The sequence below is a fragment of the Sitodiplosis mosellana genome, unplaced genomic scaffold, assembly GCF_009176505.1.
Source record: "Sitodiplosis mosellana isolate CC-2019 unplaced genomic scaffold, AAFC_SMos_1.0 Smas_scaffold_6166, whole genome shotgun sequence".
Lineage (NCBI taxonomy): Eukaryota > Metazoa > Arthropoda > Insecta > Diptera > Cecidomyiidae > Sitodiplosis > Sitodiplosis mosellana.
The window spans coordinates 4,987,562-5,007,692 of record NW_022601407.1 but is presented as its reverse complement, the minus strand read 5'-3'; the positions used below and the strand labels follow the sequence as shown (position 1 = coordinate 5,007,692).

Below are 20,131 nucleotides of genomic sequence, written 5' to 3'. Positions count from 1 at the left end.
TTGTTGTTGTTGTTGTTGTTGTTGTTGTTGTTGTTGTTGTTGTTGTTGTTGTTGATAATGCAAAGCAAAACTGAACGGTTTCGTTTTTTTTGTACAGAAGAAAATATTCCTTTTTGAATATAAACAAAGGCGAGAGACGGAGAAAACAAAAATATATGACTCCGACAAAAAGAAGTGGGTGGAATTGACACGTTCTTTGTGTGAGGAATTTCATTCGTTCAAATTTGAATTGAGCCTGTCTCACTTCTTTTCGATAAGTACGAGTGAAAACAAAAAGTGACAAAGCTAATTTGATTTTCACAACTCCGTTCCAGAATAGATTCGATTCCGTTATTTATGTGAAAACGAACGAAAATAAGAAGGCATATTGTACGATGACTTAGCACACGGATAATATTTATTCGATTTTGACTTTTCAAAGAAGAAAGTTTTATCAAATCAACTTAAGTATGCCGAATGTATGCTTTGTAAAGGGGTTATTTCTTCGAAGTTTCGAGTTGAACAAAAAAAATCCAAGATTTTAATGCATTTTTCAAGGAGGATTTTTCCCAGAAAAAAATCTAATCATTTTGATATAGAAGGGCATTTATACCAGTTGCTGCTGTATGTTTGCATGTTAACGCTGTATGTTTTCGTGAGTTTCACAACTATCGAAATGGGCACTCTGAATGGGGTGCACCAAAAATATTATAAAATCCACGCGAAATACGCGAAAAAAATCTCCAAAATGCAATTCATGCATGTGTTCTCGCGCCACAGTCTATAGCACGCGATATCAATCGTTGAATGAATCCCACACAAAGCATTGATGACTTAACTAGAGAAATTCGTATGCCAATGCTTGTTCTGGAATTGTTGCGATACAATTTCCAAAAAATCTCATTCACATTTCGATCGGTTTCACCGATTTTGGGCGATGTTTGGTCGTGTGTTGCCATGAGCGTAATTCACGCGCATGTCGATCAAATGTAGGTGCAAAGACTTTGTTCTTTGTTGATAGCTGTGAGCAAGAGACATTCTTCTTTACTGATCCTTATTTCTCTATTGTCTTTTCCACATATTGGCATGCACGTCTGGGTCGCAGCCATTATTATTCAGCACACTCCAAACCAATCGTCAATCATGAATAGCAAACAATGGCTCTCTCTCTCTTTCCCGTTCTCTTTCAAAACCTTTGTTCCCTTCCATATCAGTTACCTATGCATATATATGCTGAAATAACTTTGCAACATCCAAAACCCCGGTGATACATTATTTTCTGGTTGTGTTTAGAAAATGTTTTTTTTTCATACACAATTTCAGGCACCTGTTTACCATATTGAATGGCATATGGTCCATCTGTTTGATAGCAACATTTAATTCCATGTATTTTATTCACTCAATCTATGTTGGTCCGCATGTGTGTGCGTCCTACGATCGAAATTTCACGGCGTAGCGAAAACCAATCGCAATTTCCCATTGAAATTAAATCAAATTTAATCTAGGAGGATTTCTCACACCCAGGCCCAAATAGGGTCGAACCCTCAATTTTTTTTTTGGCGCTCTACACTTACGTAGGAACCTCGTCCGCGTCCGCGTTCGGGTTTGCGTTTTTTGTTCGGGCGTCGTCGTCGTTGTCTGGAATAAAATATGTTCAAGCCCGCAAACATAGAATTGCAAATAAAATAATCAAATTAAAATTAATAATAAAAAACGCATATTGAAATTTATTTAAATGAAATCAGGCAGTGTGCGGCACGCTGAATGACGTGACATCCGATAATTAATTGCAGTTTGAGCGTCAGGATTGCAGCCCATTTTACTCATATTCTGCACGAAACTCAATTTATCGAAAAAGTGTTAAGCCACTCTCTTCGGGTTGAGAAAAGAGTCTGCGTGTGTTTGTGACAAAAATAAAAATTACTTTTAAATATGATGGTATAAATATTTACTATTATTTTTTTGATGTAGTGAATATATTTTTTGAAGTAAAAAAAGCATAAAATGAATATATATTTGAAATCCAACTGTCAAGTAGCTCAAATGCTCCACATTTTACATAATTCGCCCCTTCAAGGCAGCACATCTTGTTCTGATAGATGCAAACAATTATTATCGCATTTGTATATTTTGTAAGCTTATTTTGATTATCTCTTCTATTTTTCTCTCTCTCCGTCTCGCTATCTCTCCCTGGTCGTCGGATGCAGCAATGAAAGCAGCCATTTTGATACAACGATGGTATCGCCGTTATTTGGCTCGTATGGAAATTCGACGGCGATACACATGGACGATATTCCAGAGCATTGAATATGCTGGAGAGCAAGACCAAGTTCGTGTGAGTATATAAATGCCAAAACATTTTCGGTTGCTATCGATAAAAATTGTATTTACATGTTCATTCTTCGCGCTGTTTTTTTGCACACAGCGAAAAATCGGAAATTTTAGCAATTTCTTTGTTCGTTTAGATTCCCTTCACCATTTTGAATCTGTTTTTGGTTCAAATGGGGAGCATTTTAATATGAACAGTGAAAATACAATGGTTGTTTGTTGTCGGTATAAATTTATATACTTAATTATTGCATGCGTTGCGAAATGCCAAACAATAGACGGTCATGCGATGCTAGGGCACAAACAAACAACCTGGGCAACCTTGCATGTTCGTGACGTCTGATGTGTTCGAATTACTGTGTTGTTGCTCCGATTTTGTTTTTCTCTGTTGTTGTTTGCAACAATGCACAATGACAGCTACGTTTTGCGCCACATTTTTGTGCCATTTTGTGTATATTTATTTTATATATATATTGCGCAATCGGATTCATCCGGAAAAGTGTTTTCCGTCTGAAAAAAGGCACCTCCTCCTGCCCGCTTTGCAGAAGCGATGTGGCAAATGACACCGGTCCATCGACAATTTATGCTCAAATATTGCTTGCTCATTTAATTTCTTGCTTCATTAATACGTCGATAACAAAGAAAATGAATTTAAAATGTTCCATGTTGTTCCCATTAACTTCATTACCTGCCCATTACACCTTAATGTCGGGCTGCTGCAATTCGCCCACTTTGAGTCCATCGCTGTGGGAATTTGTTTCTCCCGTTGAAGTCGTCAGATTGAGACGAAGGAGCGTACTAGAACGATCTCCATGGTCATTATTCTCGTAATGGTCATTATAATATTGCGAACGATTAATCACAATAATAAGAACAATTAATGTGACCCTGTTGAAAATAGTTTACATTTTACCAAAATGTAATGCTATGTATAGCAGAATCTACTATATTTTCATCGATGTTTCGAGTTTGGTGACGACAAAACTACTAGAGCTTTTGCATTTCTTTCAAACATGACTTTACGAGCCAAAAATAGTATGCCCAATTTCATACTCGAGATATGCATGAAAATTGTTTACATGTCAAGTAATCAATATACAAACTAAATTATCAGATATATCACCAAAAAGGCGAGAGTTTAATTTTGGCCATCAAGATGTTGGTGTTATTGCTGTTCCAATTTCTCTTGTAAAAATACTTCGACGTTTTGACGTTATATCGCTTGAAGTTCATTAATTATTTGATAAGAGTGAACAAGAAACATTATCAAAGTAATTAAGGCTTTTCATCATGGGACTGGTTGCATATAAATGAAAAATGCCCGCCCTCCACTGTCACACCGCCTCCGCATGGCACATTAGCCATGAACATCTTATTTTGAATATGATATATATTCGTTACACAACAATGGCTCGATGATTCCACATTGTGTTTTGTGTATGTGTGTGTATGTGTATGTGTATGGTGTCGACGACACAAAGAGTCATGCTTTGGATCGGTGTGCTGAAAACTGAACATTCAACATCTGACGACGCAAACGGAACACAGTATTTAATTTGATTTCGTTTTCACGTAAATAACTAATGAAAATGTTGAAAATAAATTATGCAAAAATTGTATACAATTGAAACTTTAGTGTGCTGCTGTTGAGAGTGGTGGTGGTGGACGCGACTAAAATAGCTGCTTTATGACTGGCGCTCCTGCGATTTGTCATTTTTCATTACATTCAATCAATTTATTTTCGATGTCTTTCTTTAAAAAATCCATCCCCATCTTTCTCCCTCTTTCTTTCTTTTTCTTGTTTCGTTGTTCCCGCTTCCACACTGCCCGGGATGACCGTTGCCTTGCCTCTGGATGTCGATAAAAAGTTATATAACTTTTTCAACGCATTGTTAACACATATTCCTGACACGGCAAACAAGCCATCAGGTTCATCAAATATATCGAGGGCATCATCAAATGGTACGTAATTGGATTAGTTGTATATGTATAAATATACATGTTGATGCTTGATGGGTGTTGTGTGTGTGAGAGTATGCATGTGTAGTATATGTATTCGAAGGGACCATTTTGATTTATGCGAATAACGTGTTTTTCCGGGCGTTAAAGATGGCAGCTCTTAAATTGATGCTGCCACTTTTACCACATGGCCACCTCCGTCAGCCCGAGACAACAAGGGAAAACAGCTATGATACATCAGAAGTTATCCACCAATGAATACAATTGCGTACTTTTTTCCTGTACATTTTGTTTTGCAAATCTTTTCCATCGATTTTTGGCAAGTTATTTTTTTTACTATAGTAAAAAACCTAGCATTCTAAATTGAACGGCTGAATTTTTTTTTGCGTAAAGAATTTTTTATGGCAAAGTTCACAATGGATTTTATTCACAAGTAATTTTTCACCATAGAACCCTTATGAAGAACGTGTTCCCTCGATTGTGAGAAAAAAAAAAATTCAATTCGTTGAGCATAACATGCCAAAAAAGAAGATTTGTTACACACATCAGCCAGTTTAAACCAAAACATCAAGTTAATAAATGATGCAGTTTATAATCCAATGTCACTGGAGTATTAGAGCGGAAATTGAATATAAAAATGTTTTCAAACTGAGTCGATGACATGATTTGTCGTCAATCGAGTGATTTGTCTAATTTTCTTTTCGATTTATCTGCCTCCAGATTTGGCAGCTTCATGGAACATTGTTCAAGCGTTTTAAAAAAGGTTCCTTTAGAAGGACCATATCTGATGCAGTTTTTCGTACAATGTTCGTTCGTCAGTTGAACTTGACGAATTACCTCATATTTGTCACTGGGCCAATGAGCATATCTATATAAAAACTATAAAGTATGAAATTGTCACTTGGTGGAGAAAAAAAATGGTACCTTTGTCACTTAATGAATGGTTGTGTTACTTGCTTTATACACAAGCAACGGTGAGGTGACGGCTCTGATTTAATACGAACATTTTTAGGTAGTTGTATTAGCTAAGAGACCGTATGTGTACTGAATTATTTCGAATTAGTAATTAGTAATTCGAAATAATTCGGTACACATACGGTCTCTTAGCTCAATACAACTACCTAAAAATGTTTGTCACTTAATGCATAGACTTGTATTCTGGTTATTGGGCTCTTTTTTCCAACGATATTCACTAACAAAAGGAATTTTCTCCCATTCTCTACCTTCATTTCATCCTTCTCCCCCTCTCTCTTTCTCTTTCCCCGAGCAGATGCATTGGATTCAAAATTTAGTGATGAATCGGATGACTTAGCTGATGAAGGTATTACCGGGCCGGAACGTGCGTACCGCGGACCACATTTAGTATTTCCGTTACAGAAAAAAGACATTGACACATTAATTGAGCTATTCCGAAAGAAAAAGGTATTATTATTCTGAATACATCGAAATGATTTATGACAGAGGAAGAAAAAAAGAACACTTTACCGATGTACAGTCAAAATTATCGATGAAGCAGAGAATTGAACATTATTTTCATTGTGTTTGAAACCACCAAAAATGCCACGCTTATCGCATAATTCCAACAATGTCTTAAAATATTAAAAAAAATATTTGAAAACTTTGATACTTGGCCCAAGCGTCTATGACTTTTTGTTACTGGCAAAAACTAATGCAACAAAAATGTGAGACTGGATTTCTTTTTGTTGAAAACCATAAGACTGGATCATTTCGGCTAAGTACATTCAAGAGCCAATTTTAATTTTTTTCTCCTCTCTGTTCGTTCAGAAGGAAACTTTTCTTTTCTAACATATTTTTTTTTCTTTTTTCTTTTTTCATTTTGCCTTACACACTCGAAAAATAATAATAATGTCGCTGTTGTAATGGCTTTGTTTTCATCTGGCCCCATAATTGCTACGGCCCATACAACTTGAATTACGGCATTAAATTATATACGGTTGATGACTGTTTGCTGCTGGGATCGATGCGAACCACACATATGAACAACCAACAAAAATCAAAATGTACATCTATGTTTATTTCCGGTGCGTTATCGGGCGACTCTGTCGGTGATGGTGGCGATGGTATAACACACACAGTATAACCGTCTACATGCAAAATACGTGGCCGGTATATTGAAGGAAGCAACAATACGACTGAAACGTTTACCTAATTTGAATCAAGCGTCCACTGCCATATCGAAGCAAGTTACCATTTGTGGTGATTTACATGGAAAACTTGATGATTTATTGGTGGTATTTCATAAGGTAAGCAAACCATAAACCAAAACGAAAGGCAAAAATCGTTTTTTGCAACAACAACAACGAAAAAATACACACACATACAACATAATAGAACACTACGGAACAGAGCATTGTACACAGTGGAGTGGAGTAGAGCAACTCGCAAAGCGCTTTTGTGCACACATAATACCGGACCGGAAAGAACATCCTGCTCTCTACCTTTGACTACACAATCTTGATATCAAATTGTACATTGATTCAAAACATTTGCGCTACTAAATGGGAAAACACAGTTTGTTACAATTCTTTCTGCGCTGTGTGTATGTACGGTTGGTTGGTTGTCGGTTTTCTGCCATTTCAGCATGGTTTTCAATTCAATCTTTCTCGAAATTCAGATGATCCGATTATGGTGAGTTGAATTTCCGTTTCATTCAACGACAACGACAACATGAGGTTATGTGCATTACATGTCGAATGCCATGGAAACATTATCAACTCGTGGAAATGATTCGAAATAAGAAAAAAAAACAGCGCCAAATTACTTTGAATTCGATTTTTCGCGTTTTATTTTTTGCTTCAAGGAATATTTTTTACGTAATGTTCAACTTGGTTTAGCTAAATTTTCCAAACACAACGAGGGTATAACCGTTTTAAAGTTGGTGCAAGAGGTAAAGACGGCAAACCAAATCAGCTTAATTCCAAAAATAGTATTATTCGAAAAAAATAATAGTTTGCACAATTTTATAAGTCAATTGAGATTTATTCCATTTGATTGCATTGAAATCGAAGTCGTTGCTACCGTTTAAAATTGCCAACCAATTTTCAACCCGCATTATTTGCCCTTCTTACAATTCCGCTCGGCTTTGGCAATTTTTTTTTCACGCAAACGACGAAACCATGAATCTTCTTATCACAATCGTTCGCCGAGTTTGACAAACGAGCTTAAGCCGCAGGACTTGGCATAAATTCCATCGGCACAAAAGCTGACATCATCAATTTTATATATTGCGCCGCAAAAAGTTGAAAAACCACCAAAAACATGTAGAAAGAAGAACTACACAAGTTTTTACTGCTTCAATTACCGGAGTATTAGTGTAAAAACTAGGTTTCATCAAGAAATTCGTTCTTCCTGAAATGCAGAAACGCCTATAGGCGTTGATTCCCGGCCAAAGCACCTTATCCCAAAACCATGGCCCATTATGAACTCAGGGCGGCCTAAACTATCCCCCGGCACTTATTCGGCTCATGTGCCAGATTAAAAAAACACGCGTCGGACTGTGTAATTGCATGTAAATTGTGTTTTCAATAACCGTGTTTTTTTTATTTGAATAATTAGGGCCAATTTTGCGTTCAAAGGCTTGGTGGCAGTACCGATGATGTTTTTATGGAGTCCATTGTTAAACCGGAGCAATGCCAAAATGTAGTATTCATACTTTGTGTTGTTCTTAAGTAGAACTGAATTTTGCAATTTTTCCAAATAAAACACACAATTAACACTCTTACTTTGTGACACAAAGTTTGTGTTTAACAATTCAACAAGTTCAAGAAATTCGGTGAACTTGTCGTATTATTTTTCTATGAAAAAACGGTTACAGTTACTGTACGCATATTTTCCATGGGTTCTGTTAATCCGTTAACTAGTATTGGTCGGAAAATCGACGCGTGACCCCAGAAAATGAAACAAGCAAATAATTTGGTTAAAACTTAGATTTTCAAATATAATTTTTTTGGAATTTTTGGAAAATTTGTACTGAATAAATGGCCGAAAAATCGACCACCATGTTTTGACTTATTTTATTCACATTCGATTTTCATTTTCCGATCTGATTAGGATTGGAAACCTAAATAAGGATCCCGATAGTTAATGGGTTAAGTTCGAGCTTAAAATCAAGCAAAAATTGAACTTTTCGCTCTGATATCGAATCGGCGGGACTGATAAACACATCAAATGATACAAAATCGTGATCAAGTAATGAGATATTCCCCTCATTGCCCGAAAAATGAACCCTTTTTTCTTGAAAAAAAAACGGAATAATATTCTATAGTTCTTACGATGCCGAATTGGCGCTGCCAATGATTAACCAGCCAGAAATTGGTTCGGAATCCATATTCTATTACATTTCAAGCATATAGAACATGCTTATAAAAAATATAAAATTAACCATAATTTTCGATGAAAGAATATGAAAAGCGACCTCTTTTATGAATAAAATATTTTTCGTTGAGCCTACTCAATTCACTCCAATCCGATTCGCATGGATAAAATCATGTAATGTTTCACTTTTTCCTCTTTCAAAAGTGAGATCACTTGAAAGCGAACAAAAATGTGTGCCGAACTTTTTCTTTGATCTCACTTCTTCGAACTAATATAGGATTCCGTCGAATTGTCTCCAAAAATTGAAGTATTTGTGGTTCGGTATGGTTAAACTCGTATCCATCTTCTCTGACCACAACATATAGTATATACAGCAATGATAATTTATTGCATAAAATTCTCGTCGTTCTCTTCACTCAATAAATATTTCACTTTTACAAACCGAAAAGTTAAATAGCGACAAGCCTAGTTTCTTCCCACGTCTTCTCTATGTCACTGCATCATATGTGCGAAGTTTGTTGCTTTGGTAAGACGAGAATGGGTGTGGATGTGTAATATGTATGCATCCCAAAGCAAAATGGGAATAGAAACACACGATTTCTTCATCAGTTGAAGGGAAAGTTTTATCGTCGTCGTACAGAAAGTGTTATAAGTTTCATAAGTTTTTCGTCTTACCTACGGGCCGAACGCACGGACAAGCGCACATTCATAGCGCAAGAATTCGTTTGAAAAAGAACAAATACACACACATATCCACTAAAAAGCCTTTTTGAATCTTTGAGTCTGAAGTTTTTCTGTTGACTTTTCCACTTGAGTTCTTTACATTTTTCATGGCATTCAGCAAACGGATTATTTGCGATCCAAATCAAATGTAGTCTAGCAAAATGAAAGCAACTTGCCTTCATTTACCTTATTTTTATGGTATAGCATTGAGAAAAAAGCGCCATCCACTGCCATATTATCCATCGTAAATGTCACGATCTAAAGTCAAATTTCGAATATATCTTAACTTGCTAAATAATAATACAGAAAAACACGTGAATTGATTACATCTAGTGGAACTTTTAGTTATTTGACATTCCAATTCAAAAGCAACTTGATATAGAGTATCCGCTGACAAATTTTGAAGTGTTTGTGTCATTGAATGAAATTGAATTTCAGCAAGCCATTGATTGCTCTTTTGCTTGACTTATTGCCAACAGAGATTTGAATGTTGCCTTACTTTCTCTTTGCAATTACCATGATTGATATTCTTCGACAACAGCAATGAATAACGACAACGACGACGAAGACGAGGACGAAGACGAAACCACTACTCCAAAACTTTGTTGACCTTGAGTAATTAATTTAGTACGGAAATCTTCATTCTTGAAATCAAACACGAATACAGTCATGATCCTGGTTACAATTAAATAATACTTGAAGAGTCATTACCAAAGCGCTCAACTGCACGAAATATGCAATGGCGCTTTCTCTCTTTCTCTCTCGCTTTCGTTTTTCTTTCTTTCTCCCTGGCTTGGCACGGTGCGATGCGATTCATTCAGTTGAAAATACAGTTGAAACTTCACATTGGTCGTTCTTCTCACAAACGGTTGCTTTTGCTTCGACTCAGCCAAACCCAATGATTTTTCATTCCGAACGACAACACCAACAAAAATGGCTAGCCAAAACCGCAGTTTTTCATCTATTTTACCCGTAATTTTCAAAGTTTTAATTGTGAATGCGACATCTGTGTCATTTTAACTAAAAAAATTGCCAAATTAAATTGAAACTATACATATCTAGTACATAAATGATTGTGCTCAATATTCACAGGAAGGCATATAGCCTTGTTCCTGTGTGTTTCAGTGGCATTTGCCGCAATTATTGTTGACCCAAATTAATTCGCAAGCAGATTTAGTGTTAAATGGTTTTGTCATTGCAATAACATTCGACACAAAATGGGCCGTCAACATTTTGGAATGAATTCGTAAAATGAATTAATGTAAATAGATGTCTCGGTGCCAAACAGCATGAAGAGTTTTTCAGGAGTCGTTAGGTCCACCGAGAATTTATACATATATATATCTTAATGAAAATCAGTGGAAAACCACCGATTTTTCTGTATGCTCATGAGCAACGACGGCCCACCAGAAAAACATTGAATAAAAACTTTTACCTGCATCATTTTGCGAAAACGTATTTTCAGATAACTGAATTGCTTTCAGCCAATGTCAAAAAGTTTTTATCGATAGCTTTGAGGCATTTCAGTCACAATATTGCGGCACGTTTCATCCCTACATAACATGTAAATACACACATACACGCGCGCATTTACGCGCGCGCGTGCAAACACTGCACAAAACATACCGCAATGTTTACAAACGTAATGGATTGATCATTTTTAGGCATAGGAAGGTGTTTTAAGATCAACGACGAGGACCCAAAGTTGAAAACTTTGACATAAAATGTAATAATTGACTTGATGTATTAATCACTCGGTTTCAAACATTTCAATCAATATTCAACTAAATGTTTGTGTGAACTCAAAGATAATCCTGCGATGTGCTTAAAGGCTTTGCCAGTAAGAGAAAATTTTGCACCTCATCGATCGCAACGTTTCCGAGATGCTTACCGGTAGCGATGGAACGCTTTGCAATGAAAAATGTATGTGTGCTTTTATGGGAAATTCGCACAGCTATTTGTGAGAGCGTTGTTCCAACCGGTCCTGTTTTCAAAATGAGGGTATTGTTCCTCGTTTGAAGTGAGTGTGTTTGTACTTTTTTTCTCTTCCGTTTTCGGGAATTATTGCGGAAAATTTGGAAATGTGTGTTCCATTCACACAAGTTTATTGCGTATTTTGATGAGCAGCAGTGAAACTATTCATTTACTTTTTTGAAGTTATCGTTGGTCACACATGCAATGCACTTGCTTAGCGTGCTAAAATTCCAAAATTGTCCGCAGTGAACAAGCCAAACGAATTGTGCTGAATTTCTGATCTTAAAACGCTGTCAAGATGGAAATGTGAAAAAGTTTGCTAACAAATAGCTCATGTAATTTCCATGCGATATACACACGCACGAGACGAGAGTTAAAAATATAGGGATAGAAAGAGAGTAGGGCAGAGAGGGAGACGGGGAGATAGAGAGGAAAAAAACAGAACGGGTAAACTCTTGATCGTATGCCATTTTGAAGTGAATACTGCACTTGCGTTTATTCAATTGTTCGCTCCGCAATTTCAATTGGACTTACTTAGGAATATTGAAATCGTAACAATAGCGTAAAACCATGAAAATCATTTTAAATTATGTACGTTCGTCTTCGGTTATGCTCCAAGTACTTCATAGAAAATGCAGAACTTGGTCTAATTGTAAAATTTACAACTAATTCTCCCACTGAATTGCGATGCACTTGGTTTTGAAGCACCAATGAATACTATGAGCCAGATGAACAGTAACAAAAAACGAGAGAGAAAGTTGAAGAGTGCGATTTTAATCCCTTTCCAAATATGCAAATTTCTAATGCTATCGAATGAAGTTAGAACATGCTTCATCTGTCGTGGAAAAAAAATATAGAAAAACGGTGTGGGTGTGTGTGTGTGTGTGTGTGTGTGTCTGTGTCTGGCGAAAAAATCAATTTAGTAACTGAATTGGTTTCTATGGCATTCAACGAATGTAACAAGCATTTCCAGAGCGAAAAGAAGCAGCGATTAATTTTAACGAAGACATTTTGCGGTTCTGTCAAAGACAATCACACAAAATATTATCTTCTTCAATGTGTGCTACGCAATGCAATAATATCATCTTTCTTGATGTAAGACAACCTTCGCCCATTTTAATATAAAGTGATAATCGAGTTTTCAATGAATGCATTCACTTTCTCAATCTCAATGGAATAATTTTCAATTTTTCTTTTTTTTTTCGTTTAATGATTATGATTTTTTCTTTCACACAGGATATTGTGAGCATAACACGATCTTGTCTTCTCCACTAATATGTGCTTCCTTCTTTTATCTATGTTGTTGTTGTTTTTTTTTTCAGAATGGTTTACCTTCACCTGAGAACCCGTACGTTTTTAATGGTGATTTCGTGGATCGTGGCAAAAAAAGCTTAGAAGTATTACTTCTGCTGCTATCCTGCCTTTTAGTATTCCCTGGCGGTGTCTATTTGAATAGAGGAAATCACGAGGATACTGTTATGAATGCAAGGTAACACACATCGAATATCTCACTCATAAATTCCCGCTCCTCACGTAATGACTGTATTAAAGCAATAAAATTATACGAGCAATTAAAAACTTTCGAAGAATCATTAAATAGTTATCGACTACATAATTATCCAACTAAGGGAAACACCTGAAAGCTCCATTTAACGTGTTTATATGAAAAATCATTCTGTGTCTCTGTTTTTCACATCGATTTATTTGCTCTATTTTCATACCATATTTGTCTGTATGTTTTATTTCTCTTTTTCTTTTTTTATTCTCTTTCTTTCCTATGCTTCATCAATCCGAAAAACACTTTCTTCGAAACAAAAACCAAAATACTTAAAACTATTTCACTTATCAAAAATCAAAAACAACATTTCGATAATGACAATAAAAACAGATATGGCTTTATTCGGGAAGTTCACCAAAAGTACAAGGTTTGCATAAAATTCTTCTTGTTGTTTGCTCTGTACGTTTTTTTTTTGCTCGATAGAAGAAAAATCATTGCACATGTTTTGGTTGTTGTCATTTTATTTTTATTTCGTTTCGCATTTTTCCGTTTCATTTTTTTTGTACCGCTATCATTCGTTCAGCCATGTATGAATCTATAGCTTTTTTTAGATCTGTGCATTTTACCAGCGGACAAAAGAAAACAGTGCACGACGTGTATAGCCCGATTTGTGTGACACATCGCACACATTAAATCGTTTTTGTTTCATTTGCTTTTTTTCAGTTTCCCACTCTCTCTCTCTCTCTCTCTCCGTTTCTTTTTTTAAATTAAAAAATATGTTTATGACGTGCATTCGTTGGTTTGTGGTTCTTTTTTTTCTGTATCGTAAGCCCGTTTTCGCTTGCCGGCACCATTTTTAGATTTGCTCCTTGCACTAATGCACATTCCCATAGTTTGAGTGTATGTGGCTTTGGGTTTTCTTTTTTTTTCCATTTCATTCCATTCACTTTTCTTGAGGTAATGTTTATTTTGCCATAAAATTAAGCGATTTCTAAGCAGTAGCAGTACTAATACACTCCAAGGGGTAAATCACTACTGAAAAAACTGAAAGCACTGAAATCCACTGAAAAGTACTGAAAAGAACTGAAAAATATTTTCAGTATTTTTCAGTGTTTTTCAGTATCAAAATAGATCGGGATTTTTGACAGTTGAAATTTATTTTGACAGATCTGTCATCTATTCATTTTTCTCCTGGAAAATTAATGCCATTTTCAGTACTTGCATATACTAATACATTGGGCACTGAAAATACTGAAAAGTACTGAATTCAATTTCTCAGTAATAATTTGGCCCTTGCTACACTCAATGAAATTGTTGGCAAAGCAGCCGCATACGCAATTACACACAAAATACACACGCACACACACAAACACATACGCATGAGAATTTCGCTAAAGGATTTCGTCTTTTGGACGTTTCCAAGCACTTTGGCATTTATATATAAATCGCTTTGCACGTATTCCCTCTTCCAAATGGAAAAAGTTTTATTTTAACATAATTGTAATCATCTGCTCACTCTCATTTACTGAATCTCTGTCTCACTCATGCGCCCATGCATTTACGTAATCAAAGTTGCCATTATTTTTTGGCGCTCTCTCTCTTTCTCTCTCTATCACACACATTCTCGTAAAGCTATAAAAGCACAGAAAACGGCTTTATTGCACTTTTCGAAATTATATCATGCGCAAAATATTCGAACACACCTTAACCGTGCATGTGTTTCCACACTTTTTATTTTCACTACGAAAAGTAACTTTTCTTTTTGCAATGGCTTTTTTTTCTCTCTCCATCGTATTTTTTGTTTTGCCGTTGTTCTCTTTTTCTTTTCTGTTCATTTGTAAAAAGGCAAGAATTGTGTATTTGTGTATATAAAAGAGAGAGAAAAAATATATAAGAATGCAGATATTAGCGAAATGGATTTATTTGTTTGCTTTCTTCTCTTTTCTTCTTCTGCTCTTTCTCTTTCTGTGTCTCTTCCCATGCAACCACTCTTCGACTCTCTATTGTTGAACATACAAACAGCATAATGCCGAACGGTTATTAAAACTTATTGAAGAAATCTATCGATGGCTTCCGTTGGGTACAATAGTCAACAATCGGGTGTTTGTCGTCCATGGCGGTATATCGGATAGCACTGATTTGGATCTGTTGAAGAGCTTGGACCGTGGCAAGGTAAGTCACACACACACACACACACACACACACACACACACACACACACACACATATAAATATATATAATACACGCTATATTCACTATATATATTACGTATGGTCATTGTGGTAATAGTCTAGTAAGTTTAGTTCTTTTCTTACATTTTTTTCACCTTCTTCCATTCGACATTCAATGTATTGAAATTCTGAGACCCTTTGATGCTTTTTTTATAACTGGTTTGTGGGTTTGTGTGTGGCCGCATTCTTGAGCCATTTGAGTTAACGGGCAATTTTGTATGGTTCTCATTTTTTTTACCACCCAATGGGCTGTGGTGGTGGTTAAATTGCAAAATAAATTCTGGAATTGAATCACTATTTCAAATATGAAGTTAAGCCATGAGCTTATTTTCCTTTATCATCATTAATGTAAATCATGATGATTGGATTTTTTGGCGGCAACGGCGCCAGAGGAAAAAGAGAGAGTTAAAATAGGCTTTCGACAAATGATCATCATCGTCTGGAGTCTATAATTCCATTTTAGCATTGGCTGCGTACAACGGAATCCGATTTCGGGATGGGATTATAAAGTTATCCTCAACTCGTGAAATTAATGTGGTTCAGGTGGAAATCAAATCACATCAAAATAGATCGTTAGCGTTCGCGCGTGTGTCTGTATTTTCGGTGGAAATCTCATTTTAATTACTTCAGTGCGCGTGATTCACTGGGTTCGATTTATTTCACGTTCATTATTCAATAATATTCGAGTTAATTCGACAATAAATGCATCATTATGAGCGAACATAAATTGTTTTTAAGTAAGAAATTTCCAATCTTTCCGTCCCTCCGCCAGGGTATGTCAGCGCTTATGAATAGTGACTTTAACTGGAGCGATAATTAATTTCAAAAGTGACATGATTCGATCAATATAATTTAAATCACCTGCATTTCCGTACAATACATTATGCTTCGTTTGATTGTTGTCGAATTGATTTGAATGAAAATGGTAATTGGAAGTGGCACTTTGATGACAAGTCGCTGATAAGATGCGGCTAACTACTTTTCCTATGCCTGCAATTGTGTGTGGGTATGTGCATGGTGAAAATAAAGAGAAATGCTGGGCGAAATATTCGACGCACACGCACTCAATTGAATTTCGAGATGCTTCTAGGGTTTTATACATAATATTGGAGGCTTGAGCACATTGCGAATACGGGCAAACGAACGAGCGCGCACGGCGTCCTACAAAGAAATTGAAGTTGGAGAAGAAATGGAAACAAAAATATATGTGGCGAACAGAAAAGTTGATATCAAAAGTTTTATTCAATTATCTGATATGAAATTATGGATATCGCAAACGGTGTAAGTGTGTGTGTGTGTGTTAGCAAGTAAGCGAGCATTTATCGCACACACACAAATATATTGCGTTGCTGCGATTGTTGTGCGACTGAAAAAAAGAGAAATACAGAGAGTTGATGTATATATACTTCCATTATGGTGGATATGGGTGAGTGAGCACTTTGTGATAATTTTCATCACTTCGCATCAATGTGTGATTCTGCAATAGCATTATATTGTAAAAGGGATCGGATGGAATGGAATGGAAGAAAGAATGAGTGAGTGAGCAGGGACGAGAAAGAGAGAGAATGCGAGAAAAGGAAAAGACGTACCAAAATGAGCGACGAACGTATAACAATATAAATGAAATTTACCTCAAGTGAAGAGAAATAAATGGGAGACGACGACGAGGACAGCGAACACTAAACAAAAATTGGAACGAAATAACATCAAAATTCGTAATAAAATTATCGAATGTCGCTAAATTTGCTATCGTTGCCTAAATGGCTGCCATCTATATAGAAAGCCAATGAAGGTAGCGTGCACCAAGCTCTATAGGATTTTTGTGCCCAAATCGTAGAAAACGAAAATATTGGCACTTTGTAATGGAAATAAATATCATTTCAGTGCGTGCATGTGTGTGGCGTGCATGAAATATGACAGCCACGAGAGATCAAATGAGAAATAAACGAATTCAGTTCATTTTTTATCTAAGCATTGTGTGTGTGTGTGAGAGAGAGAGAGAGAGAGAGAGAGCGCCATCACCAAAACACAACGACAAAAACGATCAAAAAATATAAAAGAGAACAAAAAAAAATTACAATTCCTTTCAACAAAATCAAATTACATTATGGATATAATAATGATGCTGTCCGTTACACACTCGAGCATATACTGGCATACGCGTATATGCATGCCGCACACAATCTGACATGTTCTCGTTCATATTTTGTGTGTAAATATGTGTCTGTTGTGTTGTTCTTTCTTCATCTCGTTTTTGAAATTTTGACACCGTTGTGATACGGGCTGAACGAATTTATCATGATTTATGATTTGAGTATATGAGCTACAGTGTGTGCCACCTACATACATTTGATTTTCTCTCCACTCACCATAAAAATTAAGGCGAACGTTTCCCTTCTCCGTTTCCAATTTTCTTTTCTGTTTTTCGGCTCCGAATTGACAAGCGCATTTTTTAAGCTTCTGCCAAACGACAAACATGACATTTTATTTCGGAGTTTCTCTCTCTCTCACACACACACACCCTCACTTTCTCGTTTGGTCTTGTTATTCTGATGATGAGGCAATGGTGATGTAGCGCTTTTGATATGCATCTCTTAGCCCATGGATTTCCACCTTCAGATGTTAGATTGATTAAGTGTCAGCTCACCGCAGTGGAAGTTACTTAACGATAGAAATTGAGATATGCAAAATCCTCGTTAATCCAAACAAAGAATGAAATGATCTTCAATGAGAATGGAAAATTTACACAATTATCATTGTTGGAATGGAAACCGTATTTTTGTTGTTGTTATTTCGTTTGGCTTGGGATTCCATTCATTTGGTCATATGAAGCTTTTCTTTGCCGGACAAATTTCGCACACACCAGACAGAAATGAAAACCGCGTTTTTGTGGTGCTCTCACATTTGATTTTGGTTCGGCGCTTTTGTTTTCGTCTATTTTTTTCTGTTATGAATGGGATATTCAGTGATTTGAAAGGTTTTTGTAGCCAATGGATCGGGTTATCGATGTCAATAGCAACAGTTCACCATGAATATTAGTCTAGACCATTTATACACACACCCGCACGAACGAATCCATGCATCATGATTAGTCTCTTTTTTTTCGATACCCCAAACAGATAATATTTAATTATATCTACCGTTTCGTTTGCAGTATGTTTCGTTGCTGCGGCCTCCGATAACGGATAGTAGTGCACCTGGAGCTGACATAATAGACAAAGTGGAATGGAAACAGGTAAACATTTTTTTGTTGTTGCTGCTGCTGTTATTATTTGGCCGCTTGTGCGTTTTTTCTTTGCCATTTTAACGTTACTATTAAACGAACACAACGATGACTCTAAGATGATGGCAGACAGAAAATTTATGTATGATACCATTTGAAAAAAGGCGGGGTGGTTTTGGTAGAATTTCGAACGATAATTGTCTCTGACAGTCTAAAACTTTTGATAAATGTTGAGAAAAGGCTCCAAAATGAATGTGAACCGACACCGAAGCACACACACACACACACACATAACAAAAACCTGGTCAACAAAAATGTGCAAGTTGGCAGCCGAAATGCAAAACATTCACCCAAAAATCCCAACCTATTGCTTCAAATGAATCATTTTGCGTAAATAAATGGGCTTTTTTGTGTTGTTTTGGCTTGACGCTAAAGAAGAAGAAAAAAGAAGAACGGAACATGATACGATTACAAATTGCTTTTTTCTGCAACAGCAGCAGCCAGCGAGCCAGCCCTTGATTTGGATTTCGCAAAACAATTGAATGTCTGCCTGCGTTTGTGTGCGTGGTATATGCTTGTGAGTGAGTGAGTGAGTGAATGAGTGTGAGAGAGAGTTTTAAATGTTCAGCCATGTGATCCTAAGCGTTGAAAATCAAATGAAACCGCTTCGTTTCAAACTCTCGGCTACACGCATCTTTAGTAGGAACAAAAAGAAAACAAGACTAGAAAGATTACTGACAAAAAAAATGCGTACATTTGTGCAAAAAGCATCCATTTAATACGGACATTGATTTTGCTTTTGGATCAGACTTTATTTGTATGCAAATGAATTGTGTCTAAGTCCTTTTGTGCCGCTGCGTTTGATTGCTTCGAGATGTGAATGTGTTTTGTTTGAATTTGTGATTTGTGCGCCTATCGGTGTGTCGGTGTGTGTGTGTGTGTGTGTGTGTGTGTGTTACGCAACCGAAACCGTTTTGTTGTGCTAGCCGTAATTTTTGCTCAAATAAAATCCAAAAGTCACGCTGAATGAATTAGCAGCGGCTGAACGGAGTCGATGATTGGAAGCTAGTGAAACCTTTGCACTTTCTGGTTTTCTCAATCGACAAATGAACATCTGAGAATTTGGAGGATTTGATTAATTGGTTTATTTACACGAACCGCTGAATCTCTCTCACACCTGTAATTATTTTTCTTTTTTGTTTTGTTTAATCATTCATCACATGTGAACCAGTGACATATTCTACATCCCCAATTTTACGTAGCTCTTTAACAGATGTGGAAAAAAACCGATAATGAATTGCTTTATCGAATATGATTGTACGACTCTAAACGTGATGAATTAAAATCAATCAACAGACTCATTTTATCTAAAAAAAAAAACGAAAATTGAAAACGATTTAAAAACAAAATTGGAGAGCATTTGATAAATTAAATAGATAAATCCTAATCTAGGCAACTTATTATTGATGAATTCACGTTAAACGGTTTATTGTATTTTGTTGTTTTCGTTTTTGGTACAGGTGTTCGACATCTTATGGAGTGATCCGCAACACAACGAAGGCTGCCAACCAAACGGTCTACGTGGGGCTGGCACTTATTATGGCCCTGATGTTACGCAAAACTTTTTGCAAAAAAACAAATTGGTCTTTCTGGTTCGATCGCATGAATGTAAACATGATGGTTACGAAATTGTCCACGGTGGAAAGGTAAAAATGCTATGTTTCTGCTTTTCGTTTCTTGTTCTCGGTGGCGTCAGTGTTCGGTTCTATGTAAATAATAAAATACATATGGTATCGTGTCGAAAGTTCCGAAAATGGGACCATGCATCGACACAGAGAGAGAGAGAGAGAGAGAGAGAGAGAGAGAGAGAGAGAGAGAGA

The 20,131-nt window shown here is 36.3% G+C and overlaps 1 protein-coding gene across 4 annotated transcripts in view; it reads left to right on the top strand.

Annotated features, from left to right (window-relative positions):
• Positions 1-20,131, top strand: part of LOC129575384 (serine/threonine-protein phosphatase rdgC) — a 53,288-nt gene that overhangs the window by 24,376 nt on the left and 8,781 nt on the right. For all 4 annotated transcript variants that reach the window (XM_055458922.1, XM_055458921.1, XM_055458923.1 and 1 more), the window contains exons 3-11: positions 2,187-2,314; positions 4,176-4,269; positions 5,537-5,688; positions 6,363-6,530; positions 12,621-12,787; positions 13,187-13,223; positions 14,819-14,968; positions 18,183-18,263; positions 19,772-19,957. In XM_055458922.1, the coding sequence (XP_055314897.1) occupies positions 2,187-2,314; positions 4,176-4,269; positions 5,537-5,688; positions 6,363-6,530; positions 12,621-12,787; positions 13,187-13,223; positions 14,819-14,968; positions 18,183-18,263; positions 19,772-19,957 (1,163 nt within the window). The remainder of the gene's footprint in view (positions 1-2,186; positions 2,315-4,175; positions 4,270-5,536; positions 5,689-6,362; positions 6,531-12,620; positions 12,788-13,186; positions 13,224-14,818; positions 14,969-18,182; positions 18,264-19,771; positions 19,958-20,131) is intronic.